The sequence below is a fragment of the Podarcis erhardii genome, assembly GCF_964252035.2.
Source record: "Podarcis erhardii genome assembly, chromosome: 1".
In the NCBI taxonomy this organism is placed as follows: domain Eukaryota; kingdom Metazoa; phylum Chordata; class Lepidosauria; order Squamata; family Lacertidae; genus Podarcis; species Podarcis erhardii.
Genome location: NC_138497.1, coordinates 22,222,129 through 22,240,561, shown reverse-complemented (window position 1 = coordinate 22,240,561; position 18,433 = coordinate 22,222,129). Strand labels below are relative to the sequence as shown.

The window sequence follows — 18,433 nt, the reverse complement described above, 5'->3', positions numbered from 1 at the left end:
CTAATAGGATTTCCCCCATACCTCCTTTGTTGGTACAGATACTGTATAGGGTTCTGGATGAAGGTTCATCTCTTTGGAGTCTCACTATAGGTTTCATAGACTGGGCCCATCCTTGGATGAAATGGGCCAGAACACCAGCTTCTCAGCACTAATAGGCTGTACTGACGAAATGCAGTGATTCTATACAAACAGGGCTATGACGGCTTGGTTTGGATTGCTTGAAGACACAAAGACGGAATATCACTGAAGCCTGACAGCAAGACAAGAAGCACATTTTGGTTTTTGTTGATGCGGCTCTCGGAACAGAGGCAAATGAAGGTGTACAAGAGGAAAGACAGAAATTCTTTTTGTGGTTTTTTTTTTTTACCATCTTAATCCAGGTGTCGCGGATACCAGTGTCTGAACACCAACTGTTTTTTAAAGAAATTAAAGTGACTGAGCCTAAAACGGTATCGCGCAAAAATGGGTTTGACGGGTTCAGCTTCTAAGTCATTTGCAGTCCTGATCACAAAGTGGTACAACACACGAGCTATCACATATAATTTTGGCACAGTTGGCAGTCCCTTGTCAAGAGAGAGGACTGAGCTTTCACAGCTTTCTCCCTAAAGCAGAGAGTCCTTTATTCAGAAGAAGTCCCCCAGGAAACCAGAGATCTGAGCTTGCAAGGAGGGCTAGGAGGACTTCAATTTTCACTGCAGCCAGTCTCCCTCCTCCACGCATAAACCTGATTCTTTTAAAGCCATTCTAGAGAGATCCTTCCTACAGATCTGTGTGGTGTAAATACATGTGCAAAATTGTGCAAAACTGTTAACTGAGCAACACAAAAATTTGGAACTTCTCAAAACCCAGGGAGAAAATGCTACATGGTAACAAAATGGGGAAATAAGACTGATTGTGGGTTAAACAGTATTCAAAGCACCTTTGAATGTTATTACCTATAATAATTTTCTCTTTTATCAGCAGCGCTAAGTGCTACGGATCCTACTGTGACTACTTTCGGTCTGAAAAGTCTCCAGCTGTGGAAATTGCATAGTCACCAGGCTGTAGATGTGGTTGTGTATTTCATGACATCATGCAATTTGTCGGGAGGCTGCCTTGCGGGTCAATGGAAACTCTGCCACTTAACAATGCAATAACAATTCAGAATGGGGATGGACGTGGCTGGTAAAAGATAAAGAAAAGTGCAAAGCCATGAAAGTAAAGCTTGAGATTTCAGACCCAATTACCATTGGCTGCAGCCACAGATGGATCACCTTTGCCATCAAAGGATCCTACTGAAGCATTCTTTAAAAAACTGAACTGTCAATCAAAAATAAGAAGGAAAGGAAAGGAGCGGAATGATGTTGCTTTGTTCTAACGCGGCATGCAGTGAGTGTGCCTTTTTGTGAGGTCTTTTCTCAGAGTAGCCCTGACTGGCAAGTTCATCCCTCCCTTTGTGACAATCAACTAGACAAAGAGGAGTCTCGTCTGCTTTTCTTCTCAGGATAACTGATACGTGCACAATTTCTGAAATGAAGTCCTGGGCCACAGGGCTTCTCTCGATGCTCTCGTTCCACCCAACTTGCAGACGCCGCATGTGCTTTTGAATGTTTACTACTCAAGAGGAGCCTCGAAAATTATACCACCGCATTGTTAGCATCAACTGTCTTGTTGTTTTGGGAGGAGGTCATTGCATATTCAGCTCGACTTGTTCCATTCTCTTCTTTTCTCAGCGGTTTCCTTTGTTGAGGTCCAGTAAGAATAAGGAGTGGGAGAAGAAGGGAGAGAAAGAGGATAAAGAGATTAATTAGCAATCAGTGCTAACCATAGCTTATGGGGTTGCAAACCCCCCTTCAAACCCTGGTTCGGGAATGTTGGTCTGCACAGGGGATAAGTAATGTCAATAATCCAAAGGCATATGATGATTTAGGAAGGTTAATGATGGATGAAAACATGATTATATATATCAATGTACTCAGAAGAATTTCCATCTTCACAAAACCTGGTTGGCATTTCCTGGCAGATAAGTACTCAAGTTCATTAGTTTATTGTTCTGGCCACAGATCAGGACAAACTTACAATAGGCAATAGTACTAATAAATCTAAAAAAGAAAAAAAATCAGTCAGAAACTTTAAATGCTGACATGTAAGGAAATAAGACCTAACAAGAAAAGGATTAAAAGAATGTAAAATCATGCATTATATTCAATTATGAGTACATCAAATTAGGCTTAAATTAATAAAAAAGTATTCATTTCAGAAATATTAAAAATATGAGACATTTTAAAATGTTTTCTCAGATTGCAGTTCAGAGAAGTCTTTCGTATATGCTAGATGTGTATGCTATTATGAGGTGAGGGGAGAGACATGGCCCTCTTCTACCTGCCTTGCCCCACCCCTCCAGCCCTGGGACTCCTCATAAGGAAGCTGTGCCTGAAGGAAGAACTGTGCGGGGAGAGACTCCACCAGGCAAGGCCTTCTTCCACCTTGCAGTCAATCTACTTCTGGTACCTGTGAGCAAAGCAGTGTGGCGCACTCTTATAATTTATCCAATCTTTGATTTTTTGGGTGCTAGTTCTTGCTGTGTTTTTCAACTGGAATAAGATGGAAGATTCAATATGTAGCGTGGGAGAGTTAACTTCTAGTGAATGCCATAAGCTAACTTTCAGTCACAGAAAAGGGATTGAGAATGTTTACTGTTTAAGCGAAGAGGACAGAGAGCTGTTGCATTTAAGAACTGAAGCTAAAGCTGAAGACTTAGAAACTATTTGCTTGCATCACAAAGTGTATACTTGAAGAAATTTGAATCTCTTAAAAAAAACTGCAGGGATCCTTTAAAAAAGCACAAAGGACCAATCAAAAAATATCTACGCCCCATAATGTTACAGCAGTCTAAAGATTTGCTAGAGAAAGGAATTAAAGTAAAGCCAGGTGATAAATTGTGCAGAAGATATAGACAAATTATTTATAGCAGCGATGTAGATCAAGGAGATGTTGAAGGCAGTTGCATTCAACCTGAAGATATAAGTTTAGAAGAAAAGACCAGTTTGGAGAGAAGAGAAGCCATTTAAAGTTTCTGACTGTGTTTTTTTTTTTAGATTGATTTCATGATATAGCCAATTTTCATAGTTTTAAATACCCCAAAACTGAAAAACAAGTCTGCACTTTTGAAAAACAACAACCTGTAATCAATATTATTTTAGATTTTAAGATGAACAACTTTGTTTCATTATTTTTTTTCTTTTACAGCTATGGATTGTAGGAAAGTTGTACCTAGTAGCCATTTCCCCCCCACGATGTCCAAAAAACGTAAAAATTTGTTACAAGACATAAGAGACCCATATATTTTATTGTTTGTTGAGAAAGAGCATGCCTTTGCAATAATTTTCACCATCAAAAACTTTTGATTGCATTGTGCCCTAATGCTGAAAATTTAAGTTTCCTAAACCTAGTTTTTCCATAAAAAAGCTACATTTATACATTTTTAGGCATTTATAAAATCATTTGAGTGCTGGTGTATTTTTTCCTGAAATCCTCATCATGTTATTGATCTCTGTGTAAAATTTCAAAGAGATCTGATCATCGGTTATGGAGGGGGAAAAAAATGCACACAAGGCTGAGGATCTCAAGAGGGACAGGAACACAGATTTCACAAAACTTTGAAGTGCTATAAAATGTAAACCGTTTGAGATAGAGGGAAAAAATTTAAGGGGGTTTCCTTCAACCACAAGGGAAGGGTGTACACCAAGTTTCATCAAAATCCGAGACGGTGGGTGGCGAAACCCTTGCTTTTTGCGTTGATTTGATGTGGAATGACCCTAAAGGAATATGTAGCAAAACCTCCTACTTGGGATAAGGCTTCTTCAACCCCATTACTTGCACATTTGTAAAGGTCCAGGGCTGTCCATGCAAGATATATTAATTTCATTTTGCCGCAATCACTTTGCGGTTGCTTCTGCCTCATTTGCTGAGTCACAACAGTCCAGCATAGATTTCTGGACTAAATTTGGCAATGGAGTTGTGGACGTTTTAACTGAAGCACTCACTACGGGTCTGTGTCTGTGTAATAGCCATATTAAAACTGTTAAATCTGCAGAGTATCCTTTGCTCAAGATGGTCTTCTAAGTGTTTCTTATCAGTTTAAAATGCTGAACCAAAACAACTGCTCCCCCAGCTCCTGTCGTCCAATTAAAATATACGGCTTTTAAGTCCACATAGAAGTAAAAGAGATAAAAGAGATATGCTCCTTGCCTGTTTTATAGCAATTAACATTAACTGCTGAAAGCCAACCAGCTACTATTCAAGATAAAAACAGTTTAAAACTAAAACAGATCGCAGAGCTCAAGGACAAAGCAGCCTTGCTCATCGCCATTTTCACTTGGAAGCAGATAAGTACTCAAGTTTAACAGAAGTTAGTGGTGGTTTCAGAACAGTACTGGAGGAGGCAAATGACAAAACATGCTCAGCTTATAAGAAGTGTTGATGCTGATGCCTTATGGGTGGAATCCATTATTACGCAAGTGGGCTTTTGGTTATGCAGCAGGACTTCTTCCTCTACCCTCCCATGCAGGTCTCCCCAAATCTGCTTCCGATCTTGTTGGCATATGAGGGGCTGCACAGAGGAGAGCAAGAAAAAGCCCTGTTCTTTGTGTGGAAGACTGTTCCATGCAAGAAAAAATTACTGTCACCTTATAGCTTTCAAGTCTCATTTCTAACTAGTGAGACTTTCAGGAGTACAGATCAAATGTTTACCTTCTTCATTCTTCTGCATTGTCTATATTTTAAAATATTCAAAATCTGAACAGATAGGTAGCCGTGTTGGTCTGCCATGGTCAAAACAAAATAAAAAAATTCCTTCCAGTAGCACCTTAAAGACCAACTGAGTTAGTTCTAGGTATGAGCTTTCGTGTCACGAAAGCTCATACCTAGAACTAACTCAGTTGGTCTTTAAGGTGCTACTGGAAGGAATTTTTTTATTTTGTTTTGACCAAAATCTGAACATTTGCAGAACATGCATGATTTTTAAAAAAATGATTGCGTTTTTAAAAGTTGTAATTTATGGAATTGCAAAATATAGCCTAAAATTATGGGTGATCTGTCTGCTGAGGAAAGCAGATTTTTGTTTGAAAGTTTTCATTTTTCTGATTTTACAGAATGCATACAAAGCCAATTATATTTTTTCTATATCTTTTACTTCATTTTGTTTTGATTCTCTGTCTCTTCCTTTTGGCCCACCGAGATCCTTCTCTCAACCACTCCAGTTCCACTTGGCTTTCCTGCCTACTCCAGTACATTTTTAAAGCAGTAGTTATTCAAATTAGTATCTCTTGAGTGTTAAGTACTTTTGAAATCTGTAATACTCACTCTATGGCCGGAAAATACAGGCAGCTCTTTAAAAGGTATTTCATCTACCTGTTTAAAAAATGGCTACATATATGTAGCAGAGCTACATATCACACATTGACCTCTTTGTAAAAATTGGTTTAAAAGGAACAGAGCATTCCAGCTCCGGATAAATGAAAACTGTTCTGCGTGGTTCCCAGCAAAGTTATAAAACGGGGCTTCAGCATCTGCCAACCTCTCCATGGCTTGCATGTACGCATTTTCATAATGCCTAAAACCAAGAGAATATCACTTAGAAGTTATTTTAATTAAATATACCCAGTTCTTATTTAAGAGGCAGTGCTACCAACATAAAGAGAATTTATGGAGACAGACAAATATGGAGCACAATCATCAAAAGGTCATTGCAGCTACAGTGAAAGCAACTTTTGCAACTTTTAGTGAATCGTGTCCATTTTCCTTGACACCTATTCATCTGGTACTGGTTTCTATAACACTGAAACTGGAGATAAATGGAACAAAGTAAGTGCCTTAATTGGTTCTGTCCAATTCAATAAAGCAACTTGGCCCACTTTTCATATTGACTGTGAATCTTCGCTCATTGAAAGTCACTCTTGGGGTGCTATGGGCCCCTCGACTCTGTCAGTAGCCTTGCAGTTCCAGCTGTTGCAGGCTGGGAAGCTGATCTGCTGACTCTCCCCACAGAGAGCAGAGCCTCATTGTGGAGGGAGGTAGAAGATTGCAAACAGCCAGTGGGGACAGCTGAGCAGAAGACAGAGGTTACTGTGGGGCAGGGGGGCAGTCTTGTTGCCAACAAGACGCCACCTCTGCAGATGGGATCGGACATGTCCACCCAGACAAAGTGCACGCCTGCACTCATGGACTTCCTGTCTGGACTCTCAGGAGTAAGCTCACCATACCTCATATTTAAAAGCTGGGCAAGAGGGCTGTGCCAACTGTTCGGACATCTCCACTACTTCTGTTCAATTCTGAGTCTCTTGCCTTGCTCCTGTACAGTGGTACCTTGGTTCTCAAACTTAATCTGTTCTGGGAGTCCGTTAGACTCCCGAAACCGTTCGAAAACAAAGGTGTGGCTTCTGATTGGCTGCAGGAGCTTCCTGCACTCAAGCAGAAGCTGTGTTGGATGTTCAGCTTCCAAAAAACATTTGCAAACCATAACACTTACTTCCGGGTTTGCGGCATTCGGGAGCCGTTTTGTTCGACAACTAAGCCGTTCGAGAACCAAGGTACCACTGTACTTTTGAATCATGCTTTATGGACTGCTAAACTATCCTGTTGCTTGCCCAGGAAAAGAAGAAGATCTCTTTCTTACTTACATGTAAGAGCCTCTGTTTTGGATGGTAGGCAGGACACAGCTAAGTTCCTCATTCTTTGGAACATAAGCAGAATAAGTGGGGAGGTGACTGAGTGCACAGCAATCCAAAGATATTTTGCTGCCTGAACTGAAGAACAAGATGGCGCATAATGCAACCTGGCTGGAAGCCGAAAGTTACAACAACACTGCCTTCACCACATCTTAGGGCAGCTGGCTGGTTTACGAGCTGTGGGACAGGCAGGCAGGCTGTGTGACACACACAACTCTGTCCTCCGACACCTTGCTTCTGTTCCCTGCCTGCCTCACAGCATCTGTCTCCTGAGGCGGCTGCCTCAGGCTGCCTAATGGGATTGCCAGCCCTCAAGGTGGAATCATCTGTCATGTCTATCCATGCTAGTCCTATGCCCTTTCAGAATCCTGTCTCTGAATTAGTTATGCCTTTGATTGATGGGCCCCCCTGTATTTCCTATCTTGTCTCTCCACCGATCTTCCAAATACTCTTTAATAGCGCCTTTCCTATCAGCCGGCCTTTCTGTGCCCTGACCTCAGACAAACCCTTCACTGTTTATGTGACAGATGAGATTTCCAAGAGGCAGGTATACACATTGAAAAACAACCACCTGAAAACCCTTTAAAACCTCTTCTGACTTGCAAAGATGAGAATAAAGTACCCAAGTTTGCAACCCAAGTCTTCTGAAGGAGGAAAAGAGACCCGTTCTGATGTAACTTAAATTAATTTAAAGAGTTTCACTGCATCTTCTCTGATTTCAGAGTAGTTTACTGTGGGCCCCGAAGACTCACTGATGCACATTCTCCAGTCAGTTTGCATAGTTTCCAAGAAACGTGCTCTTGTTTTACATCTCTAGTTCAAATGTGTGCAATCTGACCTGTTGGATACAATGTACATTGGCCACAAAATGTACAAAATTCAGTTGACATATGCACATTCCCCGAGGCTCATAGGAGATGATGTATATTGAACAGGAAATACACACATTTCCCCCTTCATGGATGAATTATGCACACATTCTCAAGGAGGTATGGTGAATGTGCACAGTGGTTGGGTTTTATGTAAATGAACCACCCGTGTTATCCCTAACATATATAAAACCGAGAAGATGAAGACTTTTAATGGGATCCAAAATCTGCCCCAGCTGACCCTGCTACCCAGAAGCGGCAGTAGCTTAGTGGTAAGAGCACACGTTATGCATGTAGAAGGTGCCAGCTTCAATCCCCAACCTTTCCTGGATTTTTCTTCTTAAAAAAGGATCAGAAAGCAGGTGCTAGGACCCTGGAGACAGTAGACAACACAGTAGACAACACAGTAGATAACACAGTAGACAACACAGAGCTGGAAGGACAACAGTAGACAACACAGAGCTGGAAGGACAAATAATGTGACCTCACAGAAGGTAGTTTCCCATGTCCCTATCTGGCTAGTTGGGCTGCTAGTCTGACTATTTGAACCATTGCTCTCCACTCGTAAGCCACTTTATAATATGAACTCTATGGTATGGTTTTCTTTATAGGGCATTATGTTGTGTTAAAGCTAGCACCCAGAGATAAAACCTGTTATTCATTCAAGGGCATGGACACTCCAAGGAACTGATAGTACTTTCCTCCTCTGGGTTGAGAGCCACACCTCTGAGCATCTTGCATGTGACGAGGGACCACGAGTTTGACTTCTTCTGCTGCCTCAGCAACAGCATCATTTATCATCAACTCCCAACTCCTTTGATGTCAGAGAGGAGTTACTCATGGTGCTACAAATCCAGGAGGGTGAAGAAGTCACTTGCTCAGGCTGCCAAAAAAACCATCCTTGGAAGTTTGGTTCTGGCACTGATTTTTCTTAATAGACCCTTTCACATACTAAATTGGGGGGGGGGGAATCATTTGGGACATCTCCCATCTAGTCTGTTGCTCCCTTTCAGGATTAAACCTTTCACCTGTACTAATCATGTGCATTTTAACTGCTTCCCTCCCACATTCCTATCTTCTTCTTTTACACCTATCCTGGACATGCACTCTCATTTGTACTGCTGCATGAATGTTGCATAGTCCTAGATTAGATGCTGTTTTTGCCTAATAGCGATAGGCTTCCAGTGCTGTAGATGGCCTTTGTAATACTGGAACTGTAATGGTTGAGAATATGTGAGTGTGGGTGAATGGGTCAGGTGTTAAATTGACTGAGGTACAGATGTGTTAGTAGATGTTCATAATGAGGGTGCATAAGGCTTTTGAGTGAATGAAATTCTACATCACGGAGTCTGATGTGTGATATATTGCATTATTAACAATAACTTAAATACCTTCATTATTTATACCCCACCCATCTGGCAGGGTATACTGAATTATTTTTTATGTCTTCCATACTGGATTAAATTTTTATTCTTTTACATGTTGTTGTTTGCTCCTTCTTTGTAACCCGCTCTGCAATCTTTTCTGATGAAAAGCAGTCTATAAAGACTTTAAATTTTGCCAATAGCACAAGCGCCTGGGAAGTACAGTTCTTGCAATTCCCGTTATGTCTCTGGAGACAGTTACTGTCTCATGCCTTTACATAACGAGAGAAAGGCTTGTGTTCTTTTTGCTTTTTATATAAGCATCTTATCACAATAAAATTCCACAGAGACACTAAAATTAAGAGAGAGAATATTACATAATGCCTGCCCCCATCTTTTCATCCCATATGTTATTTTAACTATGGTGCTTAGCCCTCTTCAGACTGCCAGCTTACCCCCTAAATCTTTTCATCTTGCTCTGATCTAAGTACTTACACTGTAAAAAAAAAAAAAAAAAAAAAAGGATTCAGAAAACAGATTAGGAGACAATGAGATCACCTGCTGTTCCAATTGGTCTCACTGTACTGCCTGAACCAGCACTGATTTATGTTTGCAAGGGATATGGCTTAGATAGCGCTGTTTTAGAATACAATGAATTTACAGAGCAATCCTAAGGAGACTGCAGATGCAGTGAATGATCTGCTGTTCTGCACCCCAAGGCAGAAGATAGGAATATCATTGTTTTGTCCCCAGGCTGGCACAGAAGAGGGTCCTTGATCAAATTCCTCTCTAGGAAATGGCCTGGCTTAAGATCCAGTGGATCCATGCCTCACTTGGCTGTTCACATTTTTAGCAGAACTAGTAAAAAAATAGTTTGTTTCTCATCAAGGTCTAGGAGCGAAGGAGGGATTAGGAGGAGGGATTTACAAAGCCAGCCACAGTTTAGGGGTAAGATGTAACACTAAACTGTGGCTCATCTAAAATGCAAGGAGAAACTTCCAAACTTCTCTTTGCAGCCATGCTGTTGGATAGAGGAGAACCTGTGCCTCAATTTCACTACAACTAATCCAAGCAACACTAAATCAGATGATGAAATATGGGGTCAGGGAGGGAGCAGGTGAAAGGTTCAAAGGAAGAGAGAGATGGAGAAACTGCAGGTCCTGTGCCTTCCGTAAGGTACTGTACTGCAACATGGCATCCACCACCACCGGGTTCCAGAATTGCCTATGGCTCCTGCCGCCCCCTGCAAACAGGCCTTGAGCCAGCCTGACAAATTATGTGCACCCCCTGCATACTTATGATGCTGTGTGAGTGCAAAATCCTCTGCATTCAGCAGCTGTGAATTCAAGGATCTGTATATATAGCACCAGCAAGATATGTTCCTGGCACTGCATACCTACCAATATCCAGCTGCTATGCCACCTTGTAGGAACAGGAAGCCCAGCTCAGATACCCCCTTCATGCCACCAGCTAACCATGCATTAGGCAGGGGGCAGGATAACTTTAAGTGTTGCTATTAGGCAATAGGACATGCCATTGCACTACATGAATGAAAAAAACGAGGACAATCCAAGTGATGGATAAGTTACAAATGTCCTGCAGGCAGACGGCGGGATTTTGTGACATATGGCGAGTTTTCAAAGAACTAAATGAGATTTCAAAATGGCATTTCCTTGTGATTTCATTTAAGAGGGGGGATTTCCACCTTATGTGTTGCAAATGCTTATGTTACATGTCGTATTATTGGACTGTTTATGGGAATAGCTTTTCACAGGGTTTTCACCCCCTCCATTAAAGGCTGCCTCACATTTCTTATGAATGAGGGTGAAAGGATGGGTGATTATGTCAATTTTGACCTCGCTCAGTTTCTCATTTTTCCAATCTTAAATTTGCATGAGTTTGTGCTTAAACCCCCCCCCCAAAAAAACACAAAAAAACCCCAGTCCACATGAAAATTCATCAGCATTTTAGAGTGAATTTGTCCTATCATACACATTTTTTTGCATACAAATTTGCCTGGAATTTCTTAACTTTAAACATATGTCAGATCTGTTTGGGATTGCCTGCATTTCCTGGCATCGTTCATGTATTTTAACAATTCATATGCTGCTTAATTACAGAAATCTCTAATGATGAATGAGAAACTCAATTCAATGAAAATAAACATCAATTAAAATTATAAGATCAGAATTCAGTTAAAACACTTGTTGGAATAAAGTCTTTAATAGGAGCCAGGAGTTCAACAGGGAGAGGGGCCTCTCTGATCCCAACCTAAAGAGAGTTCCATAAGATTGGACCCCCAACACAGAATTCACAACTCCTAGTGGATACAAGCCATACATCTGAGCCACAGGATCTGCTAACTGTGGCTCCCCTGAAGTCCTCAGTCCTTGAGGTATTCTGAATCCAGATTTTTACAGGCCTTGTAAGAACCTTGAACATGACCTGGTAGCATATGGGAAGCCAGTGCAAGCTTTTGAGCACTGGAATTGCTTGTTGACAATAGTTGGTCCCCATCAACAGTGGAGCTGCAGTGATTTTGCAACAGCAGGGGCTTCTGGACCAAGTCCAGAGATAGCTTCAAACAGAGCAATCGTCTTGAGATTACCAAAGCATGAATCATTATAGCCAGACTACCACTGTCCAAAAACAGCTGTAATTGGTGTACCAGCCATAGCTGGTAAAACACACTCCCAGCCACTGAGGCTACCTGGCGAAGATGACGAAGATGGATTCAAAGCTTCCCCAAAGTATCAATGACGAAGATGGATTCAGAAGCTTCCCCAAACTATCAACCTGTTATTTCAAAGTGAGTGCAACTCCACCCAGAACAGGCAACTGCTCAGTCTCCCATGTTTCACTCAGTACTTGTTGACTTGTTGTCTGAACATTCCCAGGCTAGTAACTCCTTGAGTTTCCTCATCATTGCTCTTCTGTTGTAAGTTATATGGTAGCACATCCACAAAGCATCTGATCTTGCAATACACTTACAGTCTTACCTTTTTATGGCTTTGTAGCAAATGATGAAAACTAGAAAGAGGAACACTAGTGTGGTACAGCATGCTGCAATAATTATAACTGGGCCTGGCCACCACGTCTCTCGAGTTGGGCAACTTGGAACGGTAGGAGCTGGAAAAGATAATGTGGAAAAGACACACATTCAGTTGAGTCCTATCAAAAAGACCTTAACGCTCTAGGAAGCTCCACTGGCCCAGAGTTTCTTCTGGGGACATGACCAAGGAATTTAGTTTACAACCCAAAGCACATTTTCCCTACTCTATTAGCTAGAGTGTGTTGTGGTTTCCTTCTGAATACCACAATACAGCAGCAGACAACAGATCTTTCTGCTACATCAGCTCACTGGAGTTTCCTTGTAACAACTGTTGGTCCGTGCAGTTCAGTGATGTCTACATGGATAGGCAGCTGACCTCCAAGGATTTAGGTGTGAATCTTTGCCAGTCCTACTTGGAGATGCTAGGGACTGAACTCCAGGCCTTCCTCTTGCAAAAAGTCTTCTTCCACCCTATCTGGAGATACTAAGGATTGGACCTTCCATAAATGAAGGGAGTCTTCTGTATGCAAAGTATCTTTCCCAGCTCTATCCAAAGATGCTGGGACCTTTCAGATGCAAAACAGATTCTCTACCACTGAGTTCAACCCCTCAACCCCTAACTCTTAGACCACTGAGACAGGGGTCAGAAATGAAAATGGTTCAACAAGGTTGGCCGCCATCATTTCTTGGTGGCTGCCCATCAGATGCAGCATTAGGTTGGCTGAGATTGCCATAATAACATGTCCAATTATAAACCCCATTAAGGAAGTTTTATCAAGCACAAATGGTACAGTCGTACTACTTTACCACACTGGCTATTCTGGAGTAGTTTGATTCCTCCATATTCCAAGAAGACATAAAACATTGACCACAGCAGCCCAGCTGGGAATAGTGTAAGGCCTTTCAACCTCCCACAATTGTGACCAGACAAAGATGGCTATTCATTTCTCAGAAAATAAAAGCTATTCACTCAGCTCTTGCCAAAGATTTGCATACTGTGAAAGAATCAAAGCAGCCCCCAATGTTTCATAGTAGTACCACTCTGGGTGAAAACTCATATAATTCCTTTTCAGTGCGGGTTTAAAGCTTAAGGCAATGGAGACTTCATGTTTTACCAGAGAATCTCAGGCTTGTATTATTCACCACATTTATATCCCACCCTTTCTCCAAGGAACTTAGGGCAACGTACTTCCCAAATAACCTCTCAACATTCTCACAACTCTGTGAGACGTCTGGCTAGTCCAAAGTCAGTCAGTGATCTTCAAAGGGAAACCAAGATTTGATCCCCCATTTTCCGTGGTCCAGGGCTCTGTCTACCAACCCACCCTAGCAGATTTGTGACCTTGCGCAAAACTGCAAGCACCCCACACCAAAGCCACATCATTTGTTTATTTCACAAAATTTGCAATAAAACCTCAACACGGTTTACAGAAAGAATAAAATTGCCAAAATATCAGTAAAAAACAGCCCTGAACAAAAAACAGCTCCAGAGAACAACACAGGTTCATAATGTGGCTGATAATGATGGCATCAGCACCAAAGGACAAAGAGCAAACTTTCCCCCCATTTGGCTCCATAGTCATTGTAGACCTTAGAGCACATTGGGCTCAAGAGAAGACCATGGTGTAAAGAGGGTGGTGGCCAATTAAAATTTGTTTGGGAGGATGCTGGAAGCGCTGGACACCAGGACACACAAGATCCCTTCCTGGATCAGTCCAAAGGCCCAGAAGCTTCAGAGCTACTTGTATGTTTGTGGGTTGACCCCCATGCCTTCCTCTGGTGCTAATATGTCAAGGAACTGGCATATGGCTTTGTGCTCTTAAATAATGAATCTGCACATGCGCTAGCTGGAAACACTGGAGGCTCAAGACTTTTTGTTGGCCAAGGAAGAGCAGTAATTAGACTCCCTACCCAAGTCAAGGTGCATAGGGTTGCATTCAACTAACTTTTAATCTGATCAGACCTACTGAAATGAATGGGCATGGCTAACTTAGGCCCATGAATTTCAATGTTTCTACTCTGAGTAAAAGTTAGCTGAATACAACCCATGGTGTGTCAAGTGGGAAGAACACATCCATTTCCAATTCTGACCTGTGATTGTCACATGCAGTACTGTTTTCCTTCTCCTTCAGGCAAAATGTATGGCTGGTATCCATTGAACAAGAATTTATGTTTGTGCAATAGCATCTCCCCACCCCCCCACCCCAATGCCTGCCCTGAATTTGCTCTGGAGGATATAGAAGAAGGGGAGCAGTGGGGTTGTACCCAACTAAGTCCTACTCAGAACTGAAATTAACAAACCTAAGCTAAACATGCTCATTGTTTCAATGGGTCTATTATGAAAAGGACCAGCAATGAATGTAACCCTTTGCTACAGGTTTTGCTGTCTGCTGTTATAGATTTCTAAGTAAACTATATTATTTCATGCCATTTGCTTCAAGGCAAAAGAAATCCAATGCATATTGGTGTGGGTGCGTGTCATCAATTACATATAATTTGTGGACTGACAGCAGTGAATACCAATAGTATTTGCTGGATTGATTTTTTACTCTGGATTTGGGACAAATGAACAACACTGGAAATTTCCACTCCAGTTTCTCCTGAAATTCTCCAACATACCTATTAGTACAGTGGTATCTCTGGTTAAGAACTTAATTCGTTCTGGAGGTCCGTTCTTAACCTGAAACTGTTCTTAACCTGAGGAACCACTTTAGCTAATGGGGCCTCCCGCTCCCACCGCACGATTTCTGTTCTCATCCTGAGGTAAAGTTTTTAACCCGAGGTACTATTTCTGAGTTAGCAGAGTCTGTAACCTGAAGCGTCTGTAACCCGAGGTACCACTATACCCAAGTTATTTGGCCACTTGAGACAGAAAAGGATTTATTAGTATTTTTATTTCTTCTACTACTACTATGATTTTATTTATATGTGCTGAATTCCACAGCAGGCTTCTGAAAGTGGTTTACAATGTTATTTATCAGCAGTTTTCAAAGTAAGTTAAAAAATACAAGGCCCCACCTAAATGTTCACAGTCTAAGAAAAAAGTTGAAGTGCTCCAACACTCACTCAGTGTTTGAAGAAAATATATATATATTTCAGATCTGGGCTTTCAAAATTTATACGTCTTATAAATATTCATGAATGCACTTCAGTGATTCTTTGGCATATCCAGAATGTCACCATATCAGCTTCGCTTCACAGTTCCTGACCCCCAGAAATGCATCTGGCAACGCTTGATCAACCACGAGCAACATGGAAAATTGCATCAAATCTTGGAGCAAGAGGAGATTCTGATAACAGCATGTGGTTATTAGACACACACGTCAGAATCTGAAATCCTTCACAGGCCACTGGACTAAAGATATGACTTGCAAAAGCTGAAATTGGACAGAATGGTTTAATGCTCTGCTGAATGGTAGGCAACCAGGGTGGGGAACAGCCAACTTGTTTTGTAGGAGTGACAGTGTAGCGAATGTTGTATGTTTGGTATACTGCCTAAAAGAGAAAAAGTGAGCCAAGAAGAAATTTCCGTATTTGTAACTGTTAAGTACTGTTTTATGCTCTCTAGTTAGAGAAGCCTCTTTCAGGATGATAGCAATCTTTCTGAAACACTGCAGAACCACCCAAGGCTCAAACTCCCTCAATTAAGTTTACTTCTCGCTACATCTAAAACCTGCTTTTTCAGTCCTAAATAAAATCCAGATGAAGTATGAAAGCTGTAATGGAGAGGAATGAATGTGGTAAATGATATTCCTTCTCATTCATTTTCATGAAATTCCTAGTGGAGTGTGCAGAACAAGAACTCTATTATTACAAAAGCATACACACACACACACACACACACACACGCACCGTATTTTTTGCTCTATAAGACTCACTTTTCCCCTCCTAAAAAGTAAGGGGAAATGTTTGTGCGTCTTATGGAGCGAATGAGGCTGCGCAGCTATCCCAGAAGCCAGAACAGGAAGAGGGATCGCTGCTTTCGCTGTGCAGCAATCCCTCTTGCTGTTCTGGCTTCTGAGATTCAGAATATTTTTTTTCTTGTTTTCCACCTCCAAAAACTAGGTGCGTCTTATGTCTGGTGTGTCTTATAGAGCGAAAAATACGGTATATGCACAATGAGAGAAGAGGAGACCTACAGGCCAGTTCAAATCAGCAAGCGATTTGAGAATCTGATTGCAGAAACAAACCAAGCCTTCCTCCCTCTCTTTTAACACCCATCCCACCATGTCCCTCATATACCTCCTCCTGCCTCTTCTCTGTTAAGTGTGCCACTAACTGAGGGAGGGGAAGAGCATTAGCTCAACAGTAGGCAATCTGCTTTGCAAGCAGAAGGTCCCAGGTTTGATCTCTGGTATCTCCAGGTAGAACTGGGAATGTCTTCATGTCTGAAACCCCAGAGGGCTGCTGTCAGTCAATGGAGACAATACTGAGCTAAATGAACCAATGGTCTGACTCAATATGAGGCAGCTTCCTATGCTCCTAAATTGGGGGCCATCACTATACATAGGCTGCTTCCTGTTTAATGAGCATTTAGCCTGATTTGCTTGCAGAGAGAATAGAATCTGGGATATTCCACATGCAAAGCAGATGCCCTAGCATAGAACTATGCTCTTCCAAAACATTTTCCCTTCTCTGCCTTCCCCCCCGCCAAAAAACAACAAAAAAAAACACACAAAAAAAACAGCAGAAGGTTTAGCGGCTTTAACAGATGCATGAGGTACAGGAAATACCTGCATTTTTTTTTGGCAGGAAGAAGATGCAGCAATTGCAAAAAGCATTCACTTCTGATATCTGCCTCAACAGAGAGAGCCTAGCATAGCAGGCCATGTTGAATTTTTCAACTTTCAAATTCCATAAGTAAGGGGTGCTAAAAGGTTGCAACGTGACTTGGGAATTCAAAAGATATTTTGGTTAAATTAATAGAATTTAGTTTTGCTTGGTAAGTAAAATGTGCGTAAAATTGCACAGAAATCATTAAAAATGATTGCCAAGTGCCTGCAGTTTTATTACATAGCAATATTATTTTTTTATTATTTAGCACTACCTGACATTTTTAGAAGGTAAAATTAAAAATTTTGGGTTTTCTGAAAGCAGTTTACGTGCTTCTTCTTCAAACATAGGTTTACCAAGCTAAATGTTTTCCAATCACAAAAATAAAGGCATATTTGAATTCCTCACACACAAATATATTTTTCAAACCCCTCACTGAAGAAATTTGCAAAAATTAAGTCCCACCCCCTAGAATGACCCACCCTACTAACACAGGAGTAAAATCACACAGTATGCACACAGAAAGTCCATGGATCTTCCTGTGGTGTCACCAGGCGGGACTTGGGAGAACTCATGCCTAAAAACCCCAGGGACCCATTGCTCAGTCAGAGTAGATAAAACATTGGAATCCCTCTTCTGGGAAAAGTCAGATTCTGTTCCTTAATTTTATTGTTATAATTATGTGATTCTCAGGTGAATGGCGGTAGGCAGGCAGAAGCCACTTTTTAAGCCAAATATATAGAAGAGGTGGAATACAGTGGTACCTCTAGTTAAGAACTTAATTCGTTCTGGAGGTCTGTTCTTAACCTGAAACTGTTCTTAACCTGAGGTACCACTTTAGCTAATGGGGCCTCCCGCTGCCACTGTGCTGCCGCCACACAATTTTTATTCTCATCCTGAAGCAAAGTTGTTAACCCGAGGTACTACTTCCGGGTTAGCGGAGTCTGTAACCTGAAGCGTTTGTAAGCCGAGGTACCACTCTACTGAACTTAATCTGAGAACTTTTCAGATACTATTTATTGAACAAAGGCACTGGAGTACTTTGTTCATACATTCAGTGGTAATACCCCGATTATAACTGAGCAGCAAGAGAGATGGAGGGAGGCTAAGAAGGCCACTGTTTTCACTTCAGTTAGTTGCCCCCCACCCCTGCCAGGCCATCTGTCAGCAGCTGCCCTGTGGGAGAGAATCCATGGGGAGTCCTTATGGGGATTGAACCTGCAATCTTGGCATCAATAGCACCACACTCTAACCAACTGAACTATGCAGCTAAAGGTGTGGACAGTGGGAAAAATCCACACTAAAATGCTCTTCACTAGAACCGTTTTTCAAATAATAGTGATCGCAAACTGATGTGAAAATGTGGAGAACAGACTGTAAGACTGGAAAAATGTGAAACCAAAACTGATATATTTGCCCATCCCTACTTCTGAATAAATATGCCTAGGTGTGTGCTGTAGATAGCCACATATTAGTATTATTACTGTGCACAGATATATGGATGGAGAAAACCGAAGGCTACACCAGCATGAAGCTGGAAAGCTGCAAATCGTGTTAAGTACGAATCAATACAGAGTATTATCCTATAGAAACCATGGGTACCATTCACTCCATTGTACCGAAAGGAACAAACCAGGAAGGCATTAAACTGTACGTTCTGTCACATAA

The 18,433-nt window shown here is 41.5% G+C and overlaps 1 protein-coding gene across 3 annotated transcripts in view; it reads right to left on the bottom strand.

The window, feature by feature from the left end:
* Window positions 1-899: 899 nt before the first annotated feature.
* The window catches only part of PRIMA1 (proline rich membrane anchor 1), a 54,867-nt gene continuing 37,333 nt past the window's right edge, over window positions 900-18,433 (bottom strand). For 2 of the 3 annotated variants that reach the window (XR_014157696.1, XR_014157697.1), the window contains exons 4-6: window positions 11,940-12,069; window positions 5,344-5,593; window positions 900-1,719 (exon numbers count right to left, since the gene is read on the bottom strand). Coding sequence is in view for 1 of the 3 variants with exons in the window: in XM_081866686.1 (XP_081722812.1) it covers window positions 1,617-1,719; window positions 11,940-12,069 (233 nt within the window). In the remaining 2 variants the exon portion in view is untranslated. The remainder of the gene's footprint in view (window positions 1,720-5,343; window positions 5,594-11,939; window positions 12,070-18,433) is intronic. The other variant, XM_081866686.1, reaches the window with a different exon arrangement.